Source organism: Chelonoidis abingdonii, chromosome 5, assembly GCF_003597395.2.
Source record: "Chelonoidis abingdonii isolate Lonesome George chromosome 5, CheloAbing_2.0, whole genome shotgun sequence".
Taxonomy (NCBI): Eukaryota; Metazoa; Chordata; order Testudines; family Testudinidae; genus Chelonoidis; species Chelonoidis abingdonii.
In genome coordinates this window covers 56,813,371-56,834,325 of record NC_133773.1, presented here as the reverse complement: position 1 = coordinate 56,834,325, position 20,955 = coordinate 56,813,371, and the positions used below count along the sequence as shown (strand labels likewise).

The 20,955-nt window shown below is 40.1% G+C and overlaps 1 protein-coding gene across 9 annotated transcripts in view; it reads left to right on the top strand.

Moving 5' to 3' along the window:
• ANAPC10 (anaphase promoting complex subunit 10) overlaps positions 1-20,955 on the top strand; it is a 265,850-nt gene that overhangs the window by 52,322 nt on the left and 192,573 nt on the right. For 4 of the 9 annotated variants that reach the window (XM_075066299.1, XM_075066302.1, XM_032764920.2 and 1 more), the window contains one exon: positions 18,772-19,775. The exons of 3 other annotated variants lie outside the window; for them this stretch is intronic. In XM_075066299.1, coding sequence (XP_074922400.1) covers positions 18,772-19,002 — 231 coding nt within the window. In that variant the 3' untranslated portion in view covers positions 19,003-19,775. Of the gene's footprint in view, positions 1-6,419; positions 6,586-9,309; positions 9,386-18,771; positions 19,776-20,955 lie in introns of those variants that run through there. 2 more of the 9 variants (XM_075066306.1, XM_075066305.1) reach the window with 2 other exon arrangements.

Here is a 20,955-nt window from a genome sequence, read left to right as displayed (position 1 = left end):
CTACTCCTCTCGTCGGAGTGGAGTACAGAAATCGATTTAAAGAGCCCTTTATATCGATATAAAGAGCGTTGTAGTGTGGACGGGTACAGCGTTAAATCGATTTAACGGCCATTAAATCGATTTAAACGCGTAGTGTAGACCAGGCCTCAGACTCCTTTCCCCTCCCAGAAAATCATGATTGTTTGTCTTAAAATGAGATTTTTAAAAAAAATCACATTTTGTTGAAAATTAATCACTAAATACATAACAATAAAAGCTTTCCCATTTACTGGCCACAGGGACTCCACTTATCTTCCCCTATATTCTAGGGTGCATGCCATTCAGTCCACCTCCATAATTAATCACGGAGGATAGGTAACTATTCTAGTCCCATTCTTTCTCCGCATCTCTTCACAGTCTTCTGTGAAGCCCACCCTTTTCCCTAGGCTTTAGAGCCTGAGCCGCACTTTCAAAGCACTGTCTGCAAAGTTATTTTTAGAGCACTAGCACAAGTTCCACTAGCATAAGTCTGTTGACCCGGGCTGTGAATTTCACTTCCGCAGGCTATGTAGACATACCCTAGTAGGCCACAATCTACCTGTGTGTACCATGCTTGTATACACACAGTATGTGGCAATATGTTATAGATGCCTGGTGACAGAGATTAAGTACACATTTTATCTTTTTCCCCGTACTGAGTCATGCAGTATGAACTTGCTGTCAAGGTTGGTGATGAAAACAGCTTTGTTTCCAATACAGATGCGTGTCTCTTCTAATCTGAGCTACTACCCAACATGAGAAATAATGTAAAGAGGATTTGAATTTCCTGTGCAAAATGCACAATGCTGCATCTGAGATTTTCAACCACATCTAGGAGATTTTAATATCCTAATCTAGTTAATTTATTGGGAATTTGGAGTTAAGTTCCCTCAGGAATCTTTGAAAATTCTGGATCCACCTGTTGGTGTGTTGGCTTCTAATGCTGTACACTAAGGAAATGTTCAGTAATTAAAACATTCAAGTGTGGGAAGAGAAGAGAGTAGCTTATTGGAATTAACTGTGAAAATTAGAATATTGAAGTTATTAGATTATATTTTTGTATCTGTCTCCACATCTCTGTCCCTTAATTAGGCAAAAGTGACTTGAGAATACCCAAGGAAATACTTCTTTAAAACATATTTGTCATGTTTACACACCTACTTTCTAGATAAATAAACTCTTAAAGTTGGGATAAAGTCCTACACATCCACTGACATAGCATATATGTCAGCATCTCTTGGCAGATCCTGAATGTTGCTTCCTGAACTCCCCATGTGAGAGAACCACAAAGCTAGGAGGTTTTACGGAGTGAGCTTTAAAGAAGTTTTCAGAACGGCCACCCAGGAAAGTTCCACTCTGAGTTGATGTCAGAATTCTGCTTTTTATGCACTTTCTTCAGAGACCTTATTGTAATCTTGATTTATGGCACACAGTCAGCACTAATAGGACAGATTTTTGTTGCTCGGGTCTGGTAGCTAACTGTTCCCCTAGCTGTCAGTTTCATAATTTTAAAAGATAGTCCATAGTGAGGTGACTTGCGATGCTATTTTAAGTTATACAAAATGTATTGTGGCTGCCAACTCTTGTTTCACCCCCCCTTGACAAAAGGCTGTCTCCTAAAAATGCATGCAATACTGTTTTTATAGTAATTTGTTTCTTTTTTGCAAAAATCTGTCACTTTTTTTCATTTGTTACTATGTATAATGGTGAAATAATACTAAATTTAGTTTGCTTGTAGTCTTTTAAAAATTGTCAAAATATATTTTGTTAGATTACATATTTTTCTCTTTTTTATTATTATAGGTTATACTTTGAGGAACAGGCATAAAATCTTGTTCCTCTAGTTCTTACCCCAACTTTTCTCTCTCCCCTCCATACCCCAAAGAAGCTGAAAGCACATGAAATAAACCATAGCTTGATAGTATACTCTTGTATATTACCTTCTGATGTGGCCTCTTTGTACACATGAAAATCACTTGCTTCTGCTTTGAGTATGTCTCTGCTTAGATCCTACGGTTGGTGTGCATGTTCCTCATGCATGTGAGATCATAGTCTTTTGAATAGTAATGTTTGTTGGGGCCATGCCTACATCCTGTGTCTCCTCATGTTCCTATGCCCTCTTATCCCATGTGGCAATGAACGAGAACCCAGCAAGCGTCCGGCCTACTACTTTAATTGTTTTCAAATAATTTAGTGAAGAAATCTCACATTCATCTCTTTTTTTCCTCCTTTACCACATTTTATGTTTTACACACACACACACACACCATTACAATGGAGCGAAGCACTTCACACCAACCACCACACTTCATGTTGAGCTAAAAACATCAGGGTTCAAACATTACCAGTCATGTGATGGGCTGATCCCCCTAACTAATGGACAAAGCTGATACCTCTTCCTCTTGGGGGAGATCCAGAACCCAGACAGGTGTTTGGTATGCTGGTTGTATTTCTCGAGGACCTGCACTTTAGGGATGCTGCTTGGCTCAGTTTACATCTCCTTGAATGATCAATGCAGATCACTTCATATTCAGAGGAAACAATCACCATCAAAGCAGAGACAAAAGAGTCAGCATTGCTCCATGGCTTCCCTGAGCAGGCAGCATGCACTGAGATTATGTAGTGAAAAGAAGGCAGCAAAGAAGCTGCCCTGGACACAGAAAAGTGACGCTGAGAGGCAGAGCCAGAGCCAGACCAAGTTTGAACATAGCTCCTCACACTACACAGGATCATCCTAAAAGGACATAAAACATCACTTCTCCAAAAACAGATCTTCCGCATCCTCTTCCAAAATGGGATTGGCACAGGAGAAAGGAGTTCCAGCGCCAGAACTGCTGTAAATGGCAGAATTGGTCAAGAACCTGAGATATCTCCTCACAGAGTCATCCCTGTCCCCTTCAGAGACATCTTCCTCACTGAAGTGGCAACCAGAACCAGTACAGAGACCATGTCATTCAGTTACACCACTATTTGAAGAGATCTGCTCCTGTTCACCCTTACCAGGCTTCTTGTTTTTACGTGCGGCGACTAGGGGTGCTTCAGAGAATGACCCCAAGAATGGTACAAGAGGGCTGTCAGTAAGAGTTGTGCCCTAGGTGAGGCATAAATGGCACTGGGACAGCCTACCTCAGACCAGTACCCCTACAGCTTGCCATCTTGGTCTTACTGGAGACCACCATCACTGGTGTCCCAGAGAAGATGCCCCTCTTGTGCATTCAGGAAGATGATGAAATCTCACGCTCCAGTGTTGTCGTTAGGCAGTATCAGAGGGGTAGCCGTGTTTAGTCTGGATCTGTAAAAAGCAAGAGAGTCCTATAGACTAACAGAAGTATTGGAGCATAAGCTTTTGTGAGTGAATACCCACTTCGTCAAATGCTGTGACACTGTCCTACCATTAGGTCAACAACATGAGTACCTGCCAAGGAAAAGATCCCAGTATCCCAAGAGAGTCCCATTGTTGGCCTTCATTGCTCACCCAGTGGCATCAGAGAGGTAAAGGTCTTGGTCCATTATCGCATTGGACAAATGGATGTTGGACATCATTACCTTATCACCTACCCAACCCACTTCCCTATCCCTCTTTAGGATCCTTTTCTATGAGACTCTGTTACAAGAAGTGGCCTCATGGCTTTTTGCAGGAGCCATAGAGGAGGCTCCTTCGGAGTACATGGGGAGAAGAGGTTCTACTCTCCGTAATTCCTTATCCAAAGGAAAAAGGGAGCCTTTGTTCAGTTTGCTCAGGTCTAGAATATGACAGATACATTCAGTGCCTCAAGATTCAGGATGATAATGCTTGCCTCCCTCAATCCATCTCTGCAGGCCTAAAATTGGTTCATTGCTCTCAGCTTACAGGATGCGTACTTCCATTTAGTCATCTACATGACCCACAAGAAGTGTCACAGTGGGGCCAACTCACTATCAGTACAAGGTACTGCCATTCAGACTTTCTGTGGTAATGAGTCTTCACAAAATGCGGTATGCTAGTGGCTCACCTGAGAACACAGGGCCTTAAAGTTAACCCTTATCTGGATGACTGACTGATCAGATATAGCTCCCAGCAGAAGACGGTGGAATATATTTACTCTATTCACCCAGCTGTGCCTCTAATGAACTACAAAAATAGTCTTGCATCCCATCACAGACAATAGTGCTCATAGGACCTACAATAAATTCCAGGTTGGAGAGAGCGTACCTACACAAGGACAGCTTCTGCTCAACGTAAAATCCAAACCTGACTATGACTGTATGGATTTGCCTCGGAGTATTAGGCTATATGTCTGCATACACGTACATGAGGCCACTTGCAAGACTTCTCATGGCTCAGGTCAGTCTACCCTCTGGTGAGCTGCCAGAGGACAGGAAGGTCTCTGTTCCACTTCATGTCCTCACAAAACTGACATTGTGAGTAGAACCCAAAAACATCCAAGGAGGTTCCATTCTCAGCCCCTCCCCCAACAGGAACTTAAATCACAGAGATGTGTCAGATACACGGTTGGGAGCCCATCTGGACCACCTACAAATGCAAGGTACCTAGTCTCTGGAAGACATAGGATTTAATATAAATGTCATAGAACTCAGAGGCATCAGACTATCCTGTATTAAATTCTACAGTGCAGATCCTGATGAACAAAACATCTGTGATGCATTACATAAACAAGCAAGGAGGTGCCTGCTCATTGCCCCCCTCTATGGAGGCCATCAGAATTTGGACAGGGTGCAACCAGCACAGGATAAGCCTCTTTATTTTCTGAGAGTCAGCAACAACTCCATGGACTTCCTGAGCAGACAGTCTGTGACCAGTCATGAATGGTTCCTGTGAAGGTTCATCACCGAGTTGATATTTCATTGTTGGGGAATTTGGGTGATAGACCTGTTTTATTACCAAGGACAATGCCTGATGTCAGAACTTTTGTTCCAGAAGGGCCAGGAGTGTGAGATTGCTACCAGACACTTTTCCTTTTGCAGTGAAATCAAGACCCCCTTTACTTCTTTCAACCAATTCTTCTGATCCCCAGTGTGATATCCAAAATCAAATGAGACAGCACCATGATCGTTCTCATAGCTCTTTACTGGCCAAGGCAATTTTGACTGCACACTTGTCGTAGATATCCATTCATATACCTACTCAGCTCCCAGACTGCCTGAACCTGATTTCACAGCACCACAATCAGATTACTCCTTCCATATCCAAAGTTCCTGCATCTGACAGCTTGGATGTTGGCTGGTTAAGTACCACGGACAGGGACTGTTCCAGACAAGCCCAGGAGATCCTGATACAGAGCTGGAAGGTATCCACTAGAAAGACTTATTTGTCTAAATGGAAGAGGTTCTATCTCAGCAGTCCAGCATAACCCGAACACTATGCAGACTTGAGATCCTTGACTACTTCCTGCATTTGAAATACATTGCCCTTTCATTCAACTCCATTAAGGTCTACCTCACAGCAATCTCTGCATGCCATCCGCCTGTTCAGTTGTGCTCCATCTTCTCCCACCTGATAGTGTTGACGTTCCTTAAATGTCTGTGACATACTTAACCAGCAGTCAGAGACTTGCTTCTGCCTGGGACCTCAGCATTGTCCTCTTGAGACTCCTGAGGTCTCCCTTTGAGCCTTTTTTAGAATACTCCCTTCTTCACCTCACTTTGAAGACTGTCTTCCTAGTTGCTATTTCTTTGGCTGAGAAAGAGAGTGAGTAAGTTCCAAGCACTTATAGTTGACCCTCCCTACATGATGTTTCATAGGGACATGGTGGTGTTGAAATCTCACCCTAAATTAATCTCCAAGCCGATCTCACAGTTCCATCTGAATCAATCAAGTTAACTTGCCTGTTGTCTTCCCAAGGCCCCACACTGTGTCAGGAGAGAAGTTACTACACTGAACATTTGCAGAACCTTACTTTACTATATTGACAGAACCAAACTGTTCAGGTTATCTCCAGTATTTCTGACTATAACTGTGAGTTCTGAAGATCAGACCATCTCATCCCAATGTGTGTTTCATTACAAGTTGGCTGGTGTACCTCTCCCACTGAATATCAAGGCTTGCTGCACCAGAGCTCAAGCAACATCCTCTGACTGCTTCAGAAATGTGCCAATTTACTTGAGCTGCAAGGCAACGACATGGAGTAACTCACTAACATTTGCATTATACAATGGACTTGGCATCTGCCCTGGCTGCTAAATTTGGGAGAGCAGTATTATAATCTCTGTTTGACTGATGCAGCTGATACTCCTCATCCCACTGTTCAGAAGGGGTATTGTTTACCAGTCACTGCAGTGGGGATTCACATGACACATACTCAAAGAAGGAAGACTGGTTACTTACTCCACAGTAATGTTGGTTCTTCCAGATGTTGGAGTTAGTATGTATTCCACAAACTGCCTTCATCCTTGTTTTTCAGACTCTCCAGCTAGCAAGGAGGCTGCTTCATCTTTTATGCCCATACAAAAGAGCATGAGGAACCAGAGGGCATGTGTGCAAACCTGACAGACACTGAAGTTCAAAAATATCCAATTTCACGTGCCTGAAGTGCATTCATTTCTATACTGGAATCCACACTAACAGTATCTCCATGAACCAAAGTTACTGTCATGTAAGTGACTGTTCTTTATGCAATTTTCTCTCTGTTACAGCTTATGCACACAAATTATATGACTTACAAGTGCAGAATTCACTTTGAAGCTTATTTAGTGATGCAGCTGTAGGGAGCTTATATAATTATCTTTGTTCCAGAGCTTACACTATCCTGATTCAATTTCTTTGTACCATTCATGGAGTATTGATCCATAAAGCCCTGTATGGTTTGAATTCTGTTTACTTTAGAAACTGTTGCTATCTTACTATAACCAGTCAGAAGGTGGTTTAAAGAACCAGATCCTCAGCTGAAGTAAATCATTACTGACTTAATGGAAACTGTCATTTTACACCAGTTGAGGATCTGACTCAGAATCTTTAGATGTGTCTGCCTCTTAGCTGAGGGTTCACAGTGAAAGGCTCTCAGATCTGGAATTAGCTTTGTCCTCTGCTCTGACTGAACTAGAGATGTTGATCTTCTGGGTATGTAACAAGGGATGTCTGATTTCCTGACATTTTTTCTGAGTGGAGTGGAGCTCAGTGAGAAGTTGTGTAAGTCTTTGTTTTAGTGAGTTAAGAAGCTTCTGATACATTGACACTGAGTCAGTGTCCATGCAGTATTTTAAATGCACTGTACAGGTACACTGTGTACTTATAAAGAAGTAAATAAATGTAGTGCAGTGCAAGTGGTTCTGACCTATTACTGTTTGTGTGGGGAAGTGTAGGGGCAAAAACTGTGCAAGTGATTTGTATACCCAAAGTTACAGAAACAGTATGTGCAAGCTGTTTGGCATTTTGAATATCTTCTCCATAATATAAGCATATTTTTGAGTCCACTTTAACTGTAAGATAAAGTCTCCTTGGTCTAGTTAACCTTCATACCTCTTTGGCCTTGTATTCATTATTTTTGTGCCAAATATGTTACAGTACGTTATATCAGTCATCTTCATTGACCACTTGGCATTCTGTTTATATATTTTGTCATTATTTTATTCCAGTTAGACATAACTTTTTGGTACATAGGCACTGGTGCTTCTTGGTAGTGTTTTAACCTGCATTTGAATAGTCTGTGGTTTGAAAGAAGAGACAGTCATTAGAAATTTTTATCAAGAGTATTCTGTCATGCTTTTTCTTCATTCTTTCAGCCGTCTTACTTCTCCAACATGTTCTGTTTTCTTTAACTCTTCTTTCTTTCTCCTCTTCTGAAGTTGTTCAAATTTGTTTGTTTTTTTAAATCTGGCACTTTTGTTTTCAGTTTTTAGTGCAGCTAATGTAGGTTCTTTTTTAACTACTGCAAAGACACTACTGAAACGTCTTTGGAACAGGACTGCTTTCCCCATGACTCTTCAGGAACCCTGGCCTGAGTGAATAGAAAGCTCCTCTGACCTAATGGACTGAAGTGAGATGTCTTGATCATTTTAAGGGAGGTGACTGGTGCTGACCACAAAGTCACCTCCTTAGGTGGTCGTTGCTTCACTAGAGCAGAAGAGCATGCTTTTCACAGTGGGCTCTTTGACTGACTATGATTCTGTGTTGCTTGTTAAGTTGCTCTTGTGGTGTCCCTCCTTTGACTCACTTGGAACTTCTGAAGTTTCTCTTGGATGTGCTTCCCTGTTTGCTGGAACTGGTGCATCATTGCTATTAACTGGTTCTCTTCCTTCCTAAATGAAGAGATGGCTGAAGCCCAGAATCTGCTACTTCATGTGTTGACGGTTCCAGTACTGGAATCATGCAGAAGCCTGCTGAAGTTAAATCCTGGTAGCTACATTGTGGTGCACAGCAGTTATTGGGCGGGAGGAAATCACCTTTTTTGGGACTGGGCTTTTTTTTTTCCTGCACTTATTATAGAGAGCTATATGCACTGTAACAGGAAATCACAGATAAACAGAAAAGGAATTTTTTCCATATTTGATCAGTGACATATTTAAGAGATTCTGACATTGATAAATACCCTATATTTCCAAAAGTGGGATTTATTCCCTCTGGGATTGACTTTAAATTTTTCTTTTTTTGGAAGAATGCTTTATTGATTGAGAACCCCTGCTACTTTGAAGAGCTTGGATTTTTTTAAAAAGTTCCCTGGTAGCAATAGTATATAGAAAGGCAAGATCAATTAATATAGATCACTCTAACAGCTACATCTAATTTTAAAGATTGGTAAATCACTAAAATAGTGCAAGTGTCAGAATATAATAGAGAATCAAATAGGAAGCTGCCATTTTGACAGCTTTATGAAGCAGATTATTGAAAGCAAGATCAAGTCTCTCAGAAAAATTGAACAAAGTTTCAAAGTTGCTTTTAAGGTACCCACAGTGTTATGACTTTGTTACTTTATGATATAGCATAAAATCACTCTAGAGTGCTTATAGCATCCAGTTCGTGTCTCAGTACCTGAAAAGTGTGGTTACCACAGTTGTTATATGTGCTCTTGATACTCTTTTTATAGAAATGGAAGGGGTCCACAAATGGGAACAGGAATAGTTCAGTGGCTCAAGGCTATTAATTACCCAAAATAAGGTGAACAAATAGATGGTATACAAGAGAAGAGGAAGCAAATGTAGCAATTTCATTGATACAACATTCTGAAGTGATCATATAGATAGTATATATGAAGCATGACATTGAGATTTTTCTTCCCTTTTCGTAGTGTTTAAGTTAAATAGGGATCTAGTACAAAAGAAGGGGTTGACTTACATAGGATCTCCTATAGTTCATAGGCATTTTGCCTGAGAAAGGACTGTGCGATGGGAGCTAAAGGATGAAAATAACCGTGGTACAGACTACTGTTATAAGGTGTATGCTCTGTACTGCTTGAGCCCTGAATTGTGATTGTGACGGGTGCAGTTGCTACAAGAATGGAGTTGGGACTTGTCCAGTGTCTTTAACAACCCAACACAAAGGGAGGGAGGTTTGGGAACAAGGTAGGAAGGAAGTATGGGATCAATGACTATGCAAATCCAGTGGCACTAGTGCTTGCAGTGATGGCTGCTGTTCCAGTATCAGTGCTGGAGTAGTAACCATGGAGGGGCTGTGTTGTAGCTTACAGATCTCTCTCTGAGATGGGAGTTGGATTCCATCTGGCCCCTGCCCTAATTTAGTGTGTTACACACATCAGAGTAACTGGGAATTGGATAATTGTCTCCAAAAGAAACCAGGTTATAGGTCAAATAAGCCCCGACAGGAAGCAGTAAAACAGCTTAACCCCATGTGTTGGAACCAGCTGAGATGGAAATATCTGTAGCACTGCTTTGAAATTTTTTTTGGCCAAAAAATCTGACCAGAGAGTAACGCCTCTCTCTTTGTCCCTACCAGTTGGCATGCTGCTTCTTGTTGACAGCTTCCATTTGCCCTTCCCTAATTCCTCTTTCACTGTCATCTCCTCTCCACTTCACACTCCACCTGCTCAGCTCTTTCTCAATTTCCAGTTGCTCAAGGACTCCCCTTTCTCTCTGACTCCATTTACAAATTATGCAAAGTAAATTTGGAATTAAGAGGTTAATGTCAATAGGTTTAATTAAGTGGTGGTGTCTCTGGAGGGAAAATTATTGTAGTAATGCTCTTCTTAAATCAAAGAGATTAATATAGGTTGGATTTCTTAGCGCAGAAGGAGGTCAGCAAAGCCAATATAGAACACATTGCCCTTAGAATATTGGGCTTACATCTCATCATCTTTGTAGAATTTAAACTAAAATGTTTAGCAGTATATTGGGCCTAATTCTGCAGTGCCTCACATACATTTAATCATCATTTACACCAGTTCCAGCTGGGTGGAGAACAGCAATAAATTACAGTGGTAGCATTTCAGAAACAATTGTAAATAACTATGGATGGTGCAAGACAGTAAAGAATCAGGTTAATTAGATTTTGGAAAATACAATTTAATTGTCCTTTATATAGTTTGTGTTTTGATTTGAAAATATAAAATTATAACATGGATTAGTGTAGTGTGAGAGTACATAAGAATGGCCATGCTGAGTCAGACCAAAAGTCCATCTAGCCCAGTATCCTGTCATCCAACAGTGGCCAATGCAAGGTGCCCCATAGGGAATGAACAGAACAGGTAATCATCAAGTGATCCATCCCTTGTTGCCCATTCCCAGCTTCTGGCAAACCAGAGGCTAGGGACACCATTCCTGTCCATCCTGACTAATAGCTATTGATGGGACCTATCCTCCATTAATTTATCTAAGTTCTTTTTTGATCCCTGTTGTAGTCTTGGCCTTCATCCTCTGGCAAGGAGTTACACAGGTTGACTGTGCATTATTTTGAAAAAATACTTCCTTTTGTTTGTTTTATACCTGCTGCCTATTAATTTCATTTGGGGACCCCTAGCTCTTGTGTTATGAGGAGTAAATAATACTTCCTTATTTACTTTCTCCACAGGAGTCATGATTGTATAGACCTCTACCATATACCCCCTTAGTCGTTTTTTTTTCCAAACTGAGTGGTCCCAGTCTTACTAATCTCTCCTTGTATGGCAGATGTTCCATACCCCTAATCATTTTTTGTTGCCCTTTTCTGAACTATTTCCAATTAAAAATATATCTTTTTTGAGATGGGGCGACCACATCTACATGCAGTATTCAAGATCTCGGCATACCATGGATTTTTGTAGAGGAAATATGATATTTTCTGTCTTACTATCTATCCCTTTCTTAATGATTACCAACATTCTGTTCGCTTTTTTGACTGCTGCTGCACATTGAGTGGATGTTTTCAGAGAACTATTCACAGTGACCCCAAGATCTTTCTTGTGTCGTTACAGCTGATTTAGACCCCATCATTTTGTATGTATAGTTGGGATTATGTTTTCCAATGTGCATTACTTTACATTGATCAACATTGAATTTCATCTGCCATTTTGTTGCCCAGTCACCCAATTTTGAGAGATCTTTTTGTAGCTCTTCGCAGTCTGGCTGGGACTTAACTATCTTGAGTAGTTTTGTATCATCTGCCAATTTACCACCTCGCTATTTACCCCTTTTTCCAGATCATTTATGAATATGTTGAATAGGACTGGGCCCAGTACAGACCTCTAGGGGACACCACTATTTACCTCTCTCCATTCTGAAAACTGACCATTTATTCCTACCCTTTGTTTCCTATCTTTTAACCAGTTACCCATCCGTGAGAGGACCTTCCCTCTTATCCCATGACTGCTTACTTTGCTTAATAGCTTTTGGTGAGGAACCTTGTTGAAGGCTTTCTGAAAATTGCAAATACACTACATTCACTGGATCCCCCTTGTCCACATGGTTGTTGACCTCCTCAAAGAATTCTAGTAGATTGTTGAGGCATGATTTCTCTTTACAAAAACCATGTTGACTGTTCCCCAACAAATTATGTTCATCTGTGTATCTGACAATTTTGTTCTTTACTATCATTTCAACCAGTTTGCCCAGCACTGAAGTTAAGCTTACCAGCCTGTAGTTGCCAGGATCAATGCTGGAGCCCTTTTTAAAAATTGGTGTCACATTAGCTATCTTCCAGTCATTTGGTACGGAAGCTGATTTAAATGATAAGTTACAGACTACAGTTAGTCCTGCAATTTCACATTTGAGTTCTTCAGAACTCTTGGGTGAATACCATCTGGTTCTGGTGACTTATTAGTGTTTAGTTTATCAATTTCTTCCAAAACCCTCTAGTGACATCTCAATCTGGAACAATCCCTCAAATTTATCACCTAAAAAGAATAACTCAGGTTTGGGAATCTCCCTCACCTCATCATCTGTGAAGACCGATACAAAGAATTCATTTAGTTTCTCTGCAATGACCTTATCATCCTTGAGTGCTCCTTTAGCATCTCAGTTGTCCAGTGGCCCCACTTGTTGTTTAGCAGGCTTTCTGCTTCTGATATATTTAAAACATTTTTTGCTATTACATACGTGTGTCTCTAAAGTGTAGGCAGAGGTGAGCAGGTTGATGGGGAAAAAATCAGAAGTGGCCTGGAAGCAGAGATGACAGAAGAGACAGACTGATCATGGCATAGAGCAGAACACAAAAAGACAAAAGTAGTGAGATTGACCTGCCATTTTAACTTTTTAAACTTTGTATTGTGTTTTTATTTTAGTTCTTATATTTTATACCTTCTCAACTGCCAAACATCTCAAAAATTTTTATATTTCAAATTCAGTACAATGATTTTTTCAATCATTACGCTGTAGACCAGGTTAGAAAGAGATGGAAGAGATGCCCTGGATTAAAAATATTTAAAATCAACATATGTAACTGCTGCTTTTTTCAGTTCTTTTTATTTTATCTTTTAATGAGACATACCTAAATAGATTTAAAATCAGATTTAACTTTTGTTCTTTCTAATCTGTTATGTAATTAGTCATTCTGGAAGACATTTTAAAATTGCCCAGGGCATTTAATTATGATGAAAAGCTGTTAAAATCTGATTTAGTGAATGGCCTGCATCTGGAGAAAAAATTATAGGAAGTCACTTAAAATACAACAGTGCCATTTATAATGGACTTGTGCTGGTGACTCAGTGGTTCCCAGGGAATTATAGTCCTGGCACAATTAATTTTGAAATAGAACATATGAATAGGTGTTTATTGCTCACATATAATACAGTTGACAATGAAGTTATTTGAGACAGGTTACATTCTTATTATAGGTGGCGCTTTAGCGCCACCTATAGTTAAGGTTTCCTGATATTTATATTATTATTATATTAATTATATTATATTATGTATTATATAGCATTATAAGAGCCAGTTTTCAGTTTCTCATAACTTTTGCCAAACTTTAACCACTTGGCCAAAAATTGTCTGTGGTAGGTATTTGCCTCAGGCTGAATTTTTGTGTGTGCAGAAAGTTTCAGCTAAAATAATTAAACTGTTTTTAAGAACAAGATTGGGGGAAATGCTTTTTTTTTTTTTTTTTTTTGGCCTGTGTTAACAAAATTTTTGCAGCTACTTCACTCAGAAGTTCCAGCACCTCCAAGCTTTGGTGCAGGGCTTTGAAGTTTGTTGGGGGGTGCACTGGAGCCAAGGTTGAGCCTTTTCTTGTGCTCGTGAAAATTTGTCCAGATTTGGACAAGTTATGAGCCTGTGAAAAATAGCAGTAAGCACATGCTCAGTAGAGGCTTCTTAGATTTTTAGCAGCTAAATTCTATGAAGATTCTGCCTGCACTAGGCATGCTCCAGCCTGGGATTTAGAAGGATTTTCCTGCAATCACAGCTCTGGGCTGCTGTGCGCCATGCTGAGTTTGGGTTCAGGCACCTGAACTGAGATCCTGTTTGGCGCCAGGCAGCATGGAAGAAAAAGCTGCCTAATTGGACTGCAAGGGGGTCAAGATCTGAACCTGAGAAGAGGAGACTTGGACAAGGACCCTGGGGGAGGAGGGAAGAGACTGGGACTGGAGACTTGATGGGCAGGAGAGAGAGAAATGGGGACTGGAAGTTGGCATGTTTGGGAAGCCTGGAACTGGCTGGACCAAGAGACTGGGACAAGGGAGTGGGTTAATGAGATTGTCAGTGAGGAGTCTGGGGAGGGCGATAGGCACATAGTCAGTGGGAACTGAGAAAGAGGTTGGGGACAGGGAAGGTGACTGTAGGCTAAAGTGGTTGGAGGAAACATCTGATGAGGAGCTGGCAGGGGATTGGACTGGGACTCGTTGGACAGGGAGCTGGTGGTGTGGGAACTGAGAACAGTTAGATAACGAGACTGGGACTTGGAGCAGTGAGGAAATTGGGATGGGAAGTCCAGAAGGGGAGTCTAAGACTTGCTGGGCAAGGAGGCTGAGACTGGAATGAGAGGCCTGAGGAGTGGAGATTGGGACTGGTTGGGTAGAACTGGTGAGAAATTTTCTGACTAATGCGACATCAGTTTGCTGAAGCAAAATGTTTAGTCTAATCTGTTAGAGATTTGACAAAACTTCAGTTGAAGCACAGGCAGATTTCCATGGTGAACCTCTGTTTCAGGTTCCATGTTTCTGGCAGGTTCCCTGCTCTGTGGCAGCTGCCCTAGGAACCTCTACTGGAGCTGAAACTCCCAGCGTTGCTAGGCTCTATGGCAGGGAGTCATGGGCCTGTCAGATATGCTCACTCCACAGGAGTAGCCCGGGTTATACTGATTGGGACGTGGAGCTGGGACTCTAGGCTGTTGGTTTCTCTTTTCTGCAGCAGGAAGATTGCTGAGGCTCTGTATGATAGCTCAAACCATGGCTCTCAGGGCTTCCAGGGTCCTTTCTGCAGTGCTGGGAGCTTGGAAGTCCTAGGAGTGGCTTCCAGGGCCCACAGGTCCGGGGCAGCCATGCCATGCACACTGCCCTGTCCCCCCAAGTGGGCAGCCTGTAGGCACAGGAGTCTTGAATCCATGGGGGTCCCTGACCATGGGACTCAAGCAAAGTGTCTAGCAGCCTGAAAAGCCACAACTCCAGCCAGGGCTATCCAGAGCTGGCAGGCTCCCTGGCACATTCTTGTCAATTTGACGGCTCCTGTTCACCCAATAGCAGCTGTTAAACTGACAAAAATATCAAATTCACATATTTTGTTTCAGGAACACTATATTTTGATATTTCTGAAATAGTTTTCAGGGAACTCCAGTTCGCTGAGCATTTTCAGTAAATTTGCTTTTATTCCTAGTCAGAATGAAGGCAAATTAGAAAATACCAAAATTTCTAGCAAACTGAAATCCCTGAATTTTGGCCAGCTGTATGGGCTGATGCAGGGAATGGGACCAGGACAAAGAGCCAAGGTGGAGAAGAGACAGGATAAGGACTGGTGGGGAGAGATGGGGCCAAAGGGGTCATTGTAGAGAAATGGGGGAAACTGTCATTTCCCAGCAGAGTACACTCCCATCCAAAACCTGGAATGGGACCCAGGATTCTGGAGTCTTATCATTCCTATGCTGTCAGCAAATATCTGTGGAACGCAGTAGCAACATGTCCCTTGACAGTGCTGGTCCACATATAGAATAACAACCAAGTATTGCTATCAGTTATTCCCTTAGTGCAAGTGACAGAAGTCTGTGGTGCCTGTTCCAATCCTGATGACTCATGTGAATGTCAGTGTTTATTTTTAAAAAACTGTACAACATTACACACAAAAAGTTACGTTAGAAGAAAGTTAAGGTTGCAAAGTCAAAGCACTGAAAAGTTAGGAAATGCCAGAATAAAGGTTTTTTGTGCAACCTTAATTTGGCCCCCTTGTGCACTATTTTTTCCACAGGACTCCTGTCTCATTCAGTGCACAGAATGGATCGTGTTCAATTAATGACAGCTGTTCAATATTTTGTTTTCTTTGAATTTCCTCATGGGTTTTAATGGGGCTCAGCATTGTAGCATGTGAGTGTTTCACAAACAATTTATCTTAACAACAACTCTGAGATGGGACAAGGGGCAGGCATTATTGTATCCATTTTACAGATGGAAAATTGAGGCAGAGAGGGATTTACATCAGAAGTAACCACTAATTGGGGGCCCAGTTTGAGATACCTAGGACCTGATTTTTCAAAGCACTTCGTATTATGTAGCACTTCATATGTTCCAAGCATAGGTCCCCTGATTTAAGATGGAGTTGTGAGGGCTCTGAACTTCTGCAAATCAGACCACGAGGTCTCAAGTCAGGCACCCAGAAACTGAGAAACATGTTATTAGTGATCTCCTCTGGTTTGGATTAAATGACTTGCCAGGCATCACACAGGATCTCTGTGGCAGAGGCAGAGACAGAATCCACTCCCCCAAAGTAGTATTCAACTGCCTTATCCCTGAAACCCTCCATTTAATTCCTGTAATCCCCTTCCTCATTCACTACTCACCTTCCAACTTCTGGAACAAATGAGGTAAGTATCTACATACAACAGTCATCATTATACACCCCTGATACATCCCTAGAGGAGGTCTTTCCTGTGCACTGCATGAGAGACAGATGCTGTGGAAAAAAATAGTATGTGATCATGTAATTACAGACTTCATCATAATACATTCACACAAGGGGGCTGAATTAAGATTGCACAGGCAACCTTAATTCTGGTATTTCCTGTTATGAGAGTGTTTGACTTTGCAGCCATAATGTTCTTCTAACATAGCTTTTTGCATATAATATATGTGCATACATACACAGTTTCATATGTACACCCACATACACCCTTCCCCTGCACTGGAGAAACACTCCAGGATTTGCTCCTGAGTGTATGGAATGGTAGCTTCCACAACAGTGAAGATTATATCGGAACTAAATGGATGTATCTCAAATTGGAGATCCAGCAGACAGACCAGACAGTGATATATTTTTCCTCTGTGTTGATGTGGCTGGGCCAGTATGAAATGAATTTTTAAATCTTTGCTTTAATGGCTTCAGCACCTTCATTTAAACTTTAGTCTTTGGCTGCTGGTGCACAAACAGAGAATCACCACAAAAACGAACTTTTTCAGATGTGATCTCTCAGATAAGCTCCCCCAAACAGTTCCAGGAGTAGAATGAGTTTCTGAAAGACTTCACAGGGATGGAATCTCAGTGAGTTTACAACAAAATCTTTGTAATAAAAGACCGAGAGAATTTATTTATTTTCCAGCTGGCACTCAAGCATGTTCCTGGATATGACACTTACTCATTTTATTCTAACTAACCATTTATATGTTGTGCAGCCTGGTGACAGCAGGAGGAGTTCTGACCCAACTGACTTCTAGGATGCCACGATCAGCTTCCCTGTGCTGGATTGTCTTAATAATACATTGTTCAGTTGGTGTGTGCAAAGTATTCAAAGCTACATGTGCAAAAATATGTTTGCTGTATAGGGTTTTTAGAAAAGGCAAAAAATATGCTTGCCACAAAGATGCAGTAGTGAAAAGGTGTCGTCCATCTGGCTATTAGGATTTCATAGTGTTTATCGTATTATATAGCACTTCATATAAGGTTTTGTTTGGGCACCTACATCCATTAGCAGGTTTTTTCTGAAATCCAGATAAATAAAATAATGACTAAAAGCTTTTATGCTGGTTCAGTTGTTTTTGAACATTACAAGTATAGTCTAGGGTTCTTCCCTCTGCCTAAGACTGTTCAGCAGCACCTCTGAAATGACAGCCCTCATGTGTAGTCTGTGGAAAACCTGTCAGAACAAAATATAAGTTTTAATGCATATTGGAGTTAACATTATTCACATAACATTTTCAGGAGAACGGCAATAGTCTTGAGCTACTGAAAGCGCAAATCATCCACAGTGGAAACATGCTAGTTATGTAGATGTCCATTTGCTTAGCAGTGTGAATTCTGTTTGCTTCTAGAGTATTTATTACTTCAGAACTTCTTGCTCTGAACATTCTTCCATAGCTCTCTGAGTGGTGCTTTGTTAAGGATGGGTAGCTACAAGATAAGTTGTTCCCCAACTTTTTACATAGCATCTTGCCCCATTTCCACATGTTGATCACAGATGATGATGTGGTTTAGACTTTGATTACAACTCTGCGCACTTGGACATAAGCTTTTGTAGGATTAGAGGAAAAATGTCTATACTGCACTTTACTCCATTTATTGTCAATGCCTAAGTTAAAATGGAGGCTGTCATACCAAGATCTGATTAACTGGCTACGTTGGAATGCTGAGACACCAGTCATGGAACTTGGCATATAGCACTTTATGTCATCATGAAATCCTCCACCTGTCCTCAATCTCTGCTGTACTTCCCTACCCACAAAAACCTGTGGAATTTTGGAATCCTCACTTCTTGTGGATTTATGTAAAAATCCAAATAAAATATTCATTCCATCCTTTGAGAGTTCAGATTGGCTGGATCAAAATTTTAAAACCAATTGAAAGAAGCTTTAGAGGTTGACATTTTGTCCCAATTGCTTTCTGAAACAAATATTACATGTGAGGATTAGAACCATGTTGCTTTAATTTAACATTTTTACTATGTTAACTAATATTAACTTTATAGCCATCTTTCTACTGATATTTTCAATTTATTTTTCTTTTTAAGTTAGCAAAACATCAACTAAAGGGCAAATTGCAGCTAGACCAGAAAACTAACAATCCAGTGAAATCAATAGAGTTGCACCTATTTACACCACAGTGGAATTTAGCTTGAACTATTAAACTGCATTTCTTCGAATTGGGTTTTAAGAATGTGGCTAAATCTGACATGTTGTATAGAGCAGATTTTTTTAAATATTTGTGGTAATTCATATTAAGTGGATTAAAACTGTTTGTTTTTATTTATTTATTTTGTAGCAACTTGAATTAGTGGAACCGAGTGGGTGGATTCATGTTCCTTTAACTGATTCTCATAAGAAGCCTATTCGCACATTTATGATTCAGATTGCTGTTTTAGCCAATCATCAGAATGGAAGAGACACTCACATGAGACAAATTAAAGTGTACACCCCAGTGGAAGAAAGCTCTATTGGTAAATTTCCTAGATGTACAACAATTGATTTCATGATGTATCGCTCTATAAGATGAATCTTCTTATGAAGTAAAAATAAAAGTGATTTTGTTATCAGTTTTGTTTCAAATATCTTTTCCTGTTAAAAATGTGACAGGACTTATTCTTGTGGAATTGTCTGTTTTGAGTTGTGCTGTTTTTTGATCTGTAATCTGCTTTCGATAGTCACATTTTCTGTTAATTGTATTTACAAAAGCTGTAGGAGGTTTTTAGGTTTTCAAAATGTGCATAAAAGAACTTTCTCCTTTGCTACGAAATGGATAACCATGGTTCACATAACATGTATATTCTTTTTTTCTAGGTAGTTTCTCCATTTGTTGATAATGTATTAGAATACTTCATGGCATAACTGCATGTTTTGGTTGGGTCCATCCAAAAAAGCTGTGTTTTAATTAGGTGTATTTTTAATGGATTATTATTTTTTTCTGGGTACGGGATGTTCATTCTTTTAAGAGGGTTCTTTGTCTTTCCATTGTGGTATTGTGCATGTCTTGTTTCTGGTGAGAAATGTATTTAACTGGGTTTTTATTCTAATAGGTCTCGATGTAGGTTTCATTTTTCTGTATAACTGAAAAAATTGAAATCTAGAAGGAAAGTGAATATTTCTAACTGTATTTTATATTGTCCTGTCATTACAGATATAATGTAACCGTTACATCACTGTAATGTAACAATAGATATTCCAGGAATGCACAGGCAACATTCCTTAGCATTGCTTCCTGGCACCCTTTGAAGTCCCATGGATCACATAAAATAGTAAGAATTCAAATAAAAATCTGTATAAATCTGAGCAATGTTATACTTAAGTTTTTCTTAGAAGAAAAAAGTTAAACAATAAAAAACACCACAAGGCAAACAAGAAACATGTGCATGGCCTTTTTATAACTAATGGAAGCACGTAATCTTATTTTTTAATGGGTTTTTGCATTCTTATTGTTCGTTGGTTACACTGTGATTAAAAAAAATGAGACCAGAAAACTAACAATTTTCCTTTTAAAATCTGATATATATGGGTGGAATTTTTAAAAGCCATCATCATTTATCCAACTCTGTCCACCCCTTCAAAAAAAAAACAACCAAAAAAACCAGAACACAGTGGTAAATTCCTATTGATTGCAATAGGAGCAAAATTAGGACAAAACATTTGAAAAATCGCACTGCAAATAGTAAAAATTAAATTAGGAAGCATGGGCAAGGTGATGTGATAAGAGGCTAAGAAAACATGGGTGAAGACTAGAGGAAGGGCAGAGGAGGAAAGAAGGCACAGGAGTGACGGGAGCAGGGAGGTAAAAAACAAAAAAAAAAACAACAAAAAAAAAAGGAGGATCAGAAATGTAACACTGAGATCAGTTTTATATAACTGTATATTACATTAAATAATGTGCTACCATAAACGTGCAAATTCATCTCTGGTTAAACTCTACTGCCTTTAGTGCAGTAACATTAGGAATGAATTTTCCCCGTTACGGACCTGTTCCCAAGCCCACTAGAATCAGTTGAAAGATACTCATTGATTTCAGTGGGTTTTGGATTAGACCTAAGGTCTATAATTCCACTTGTGGGTTCTGATTTTCCTAGAATATCTTGACAAAATTATAGCTTTTTGTATGGAGGGCAGCTCGGTATTCTTGTTGATAACTGTTTTCTCCTTTTGCTGTTGCCTTATACAAAATACGTTTTCTGAGAACAATAACTCCCAAAGGTTAGTGTGGGACTCAAGGTAGGCTTTTATGTGCTTTATGTTACTGCAAACACGTACTATGGATTTTGGTGCTAACTACTATGAGGAGTCCTCTTGATTTCGTGCCTCATAGGAGGAGTTTGCAGGAGATGGCCATTTTAAAATATGCAGTTCCTTACGTAGGGATACTTCCTCCCTCTGTGACATGTCTAGTTCTTTATTCAACGAATAATGATAGGCAAGAGGCATGTGTGTTGAAAACCAAAAGAATCTAAAATCCCAAAGGATG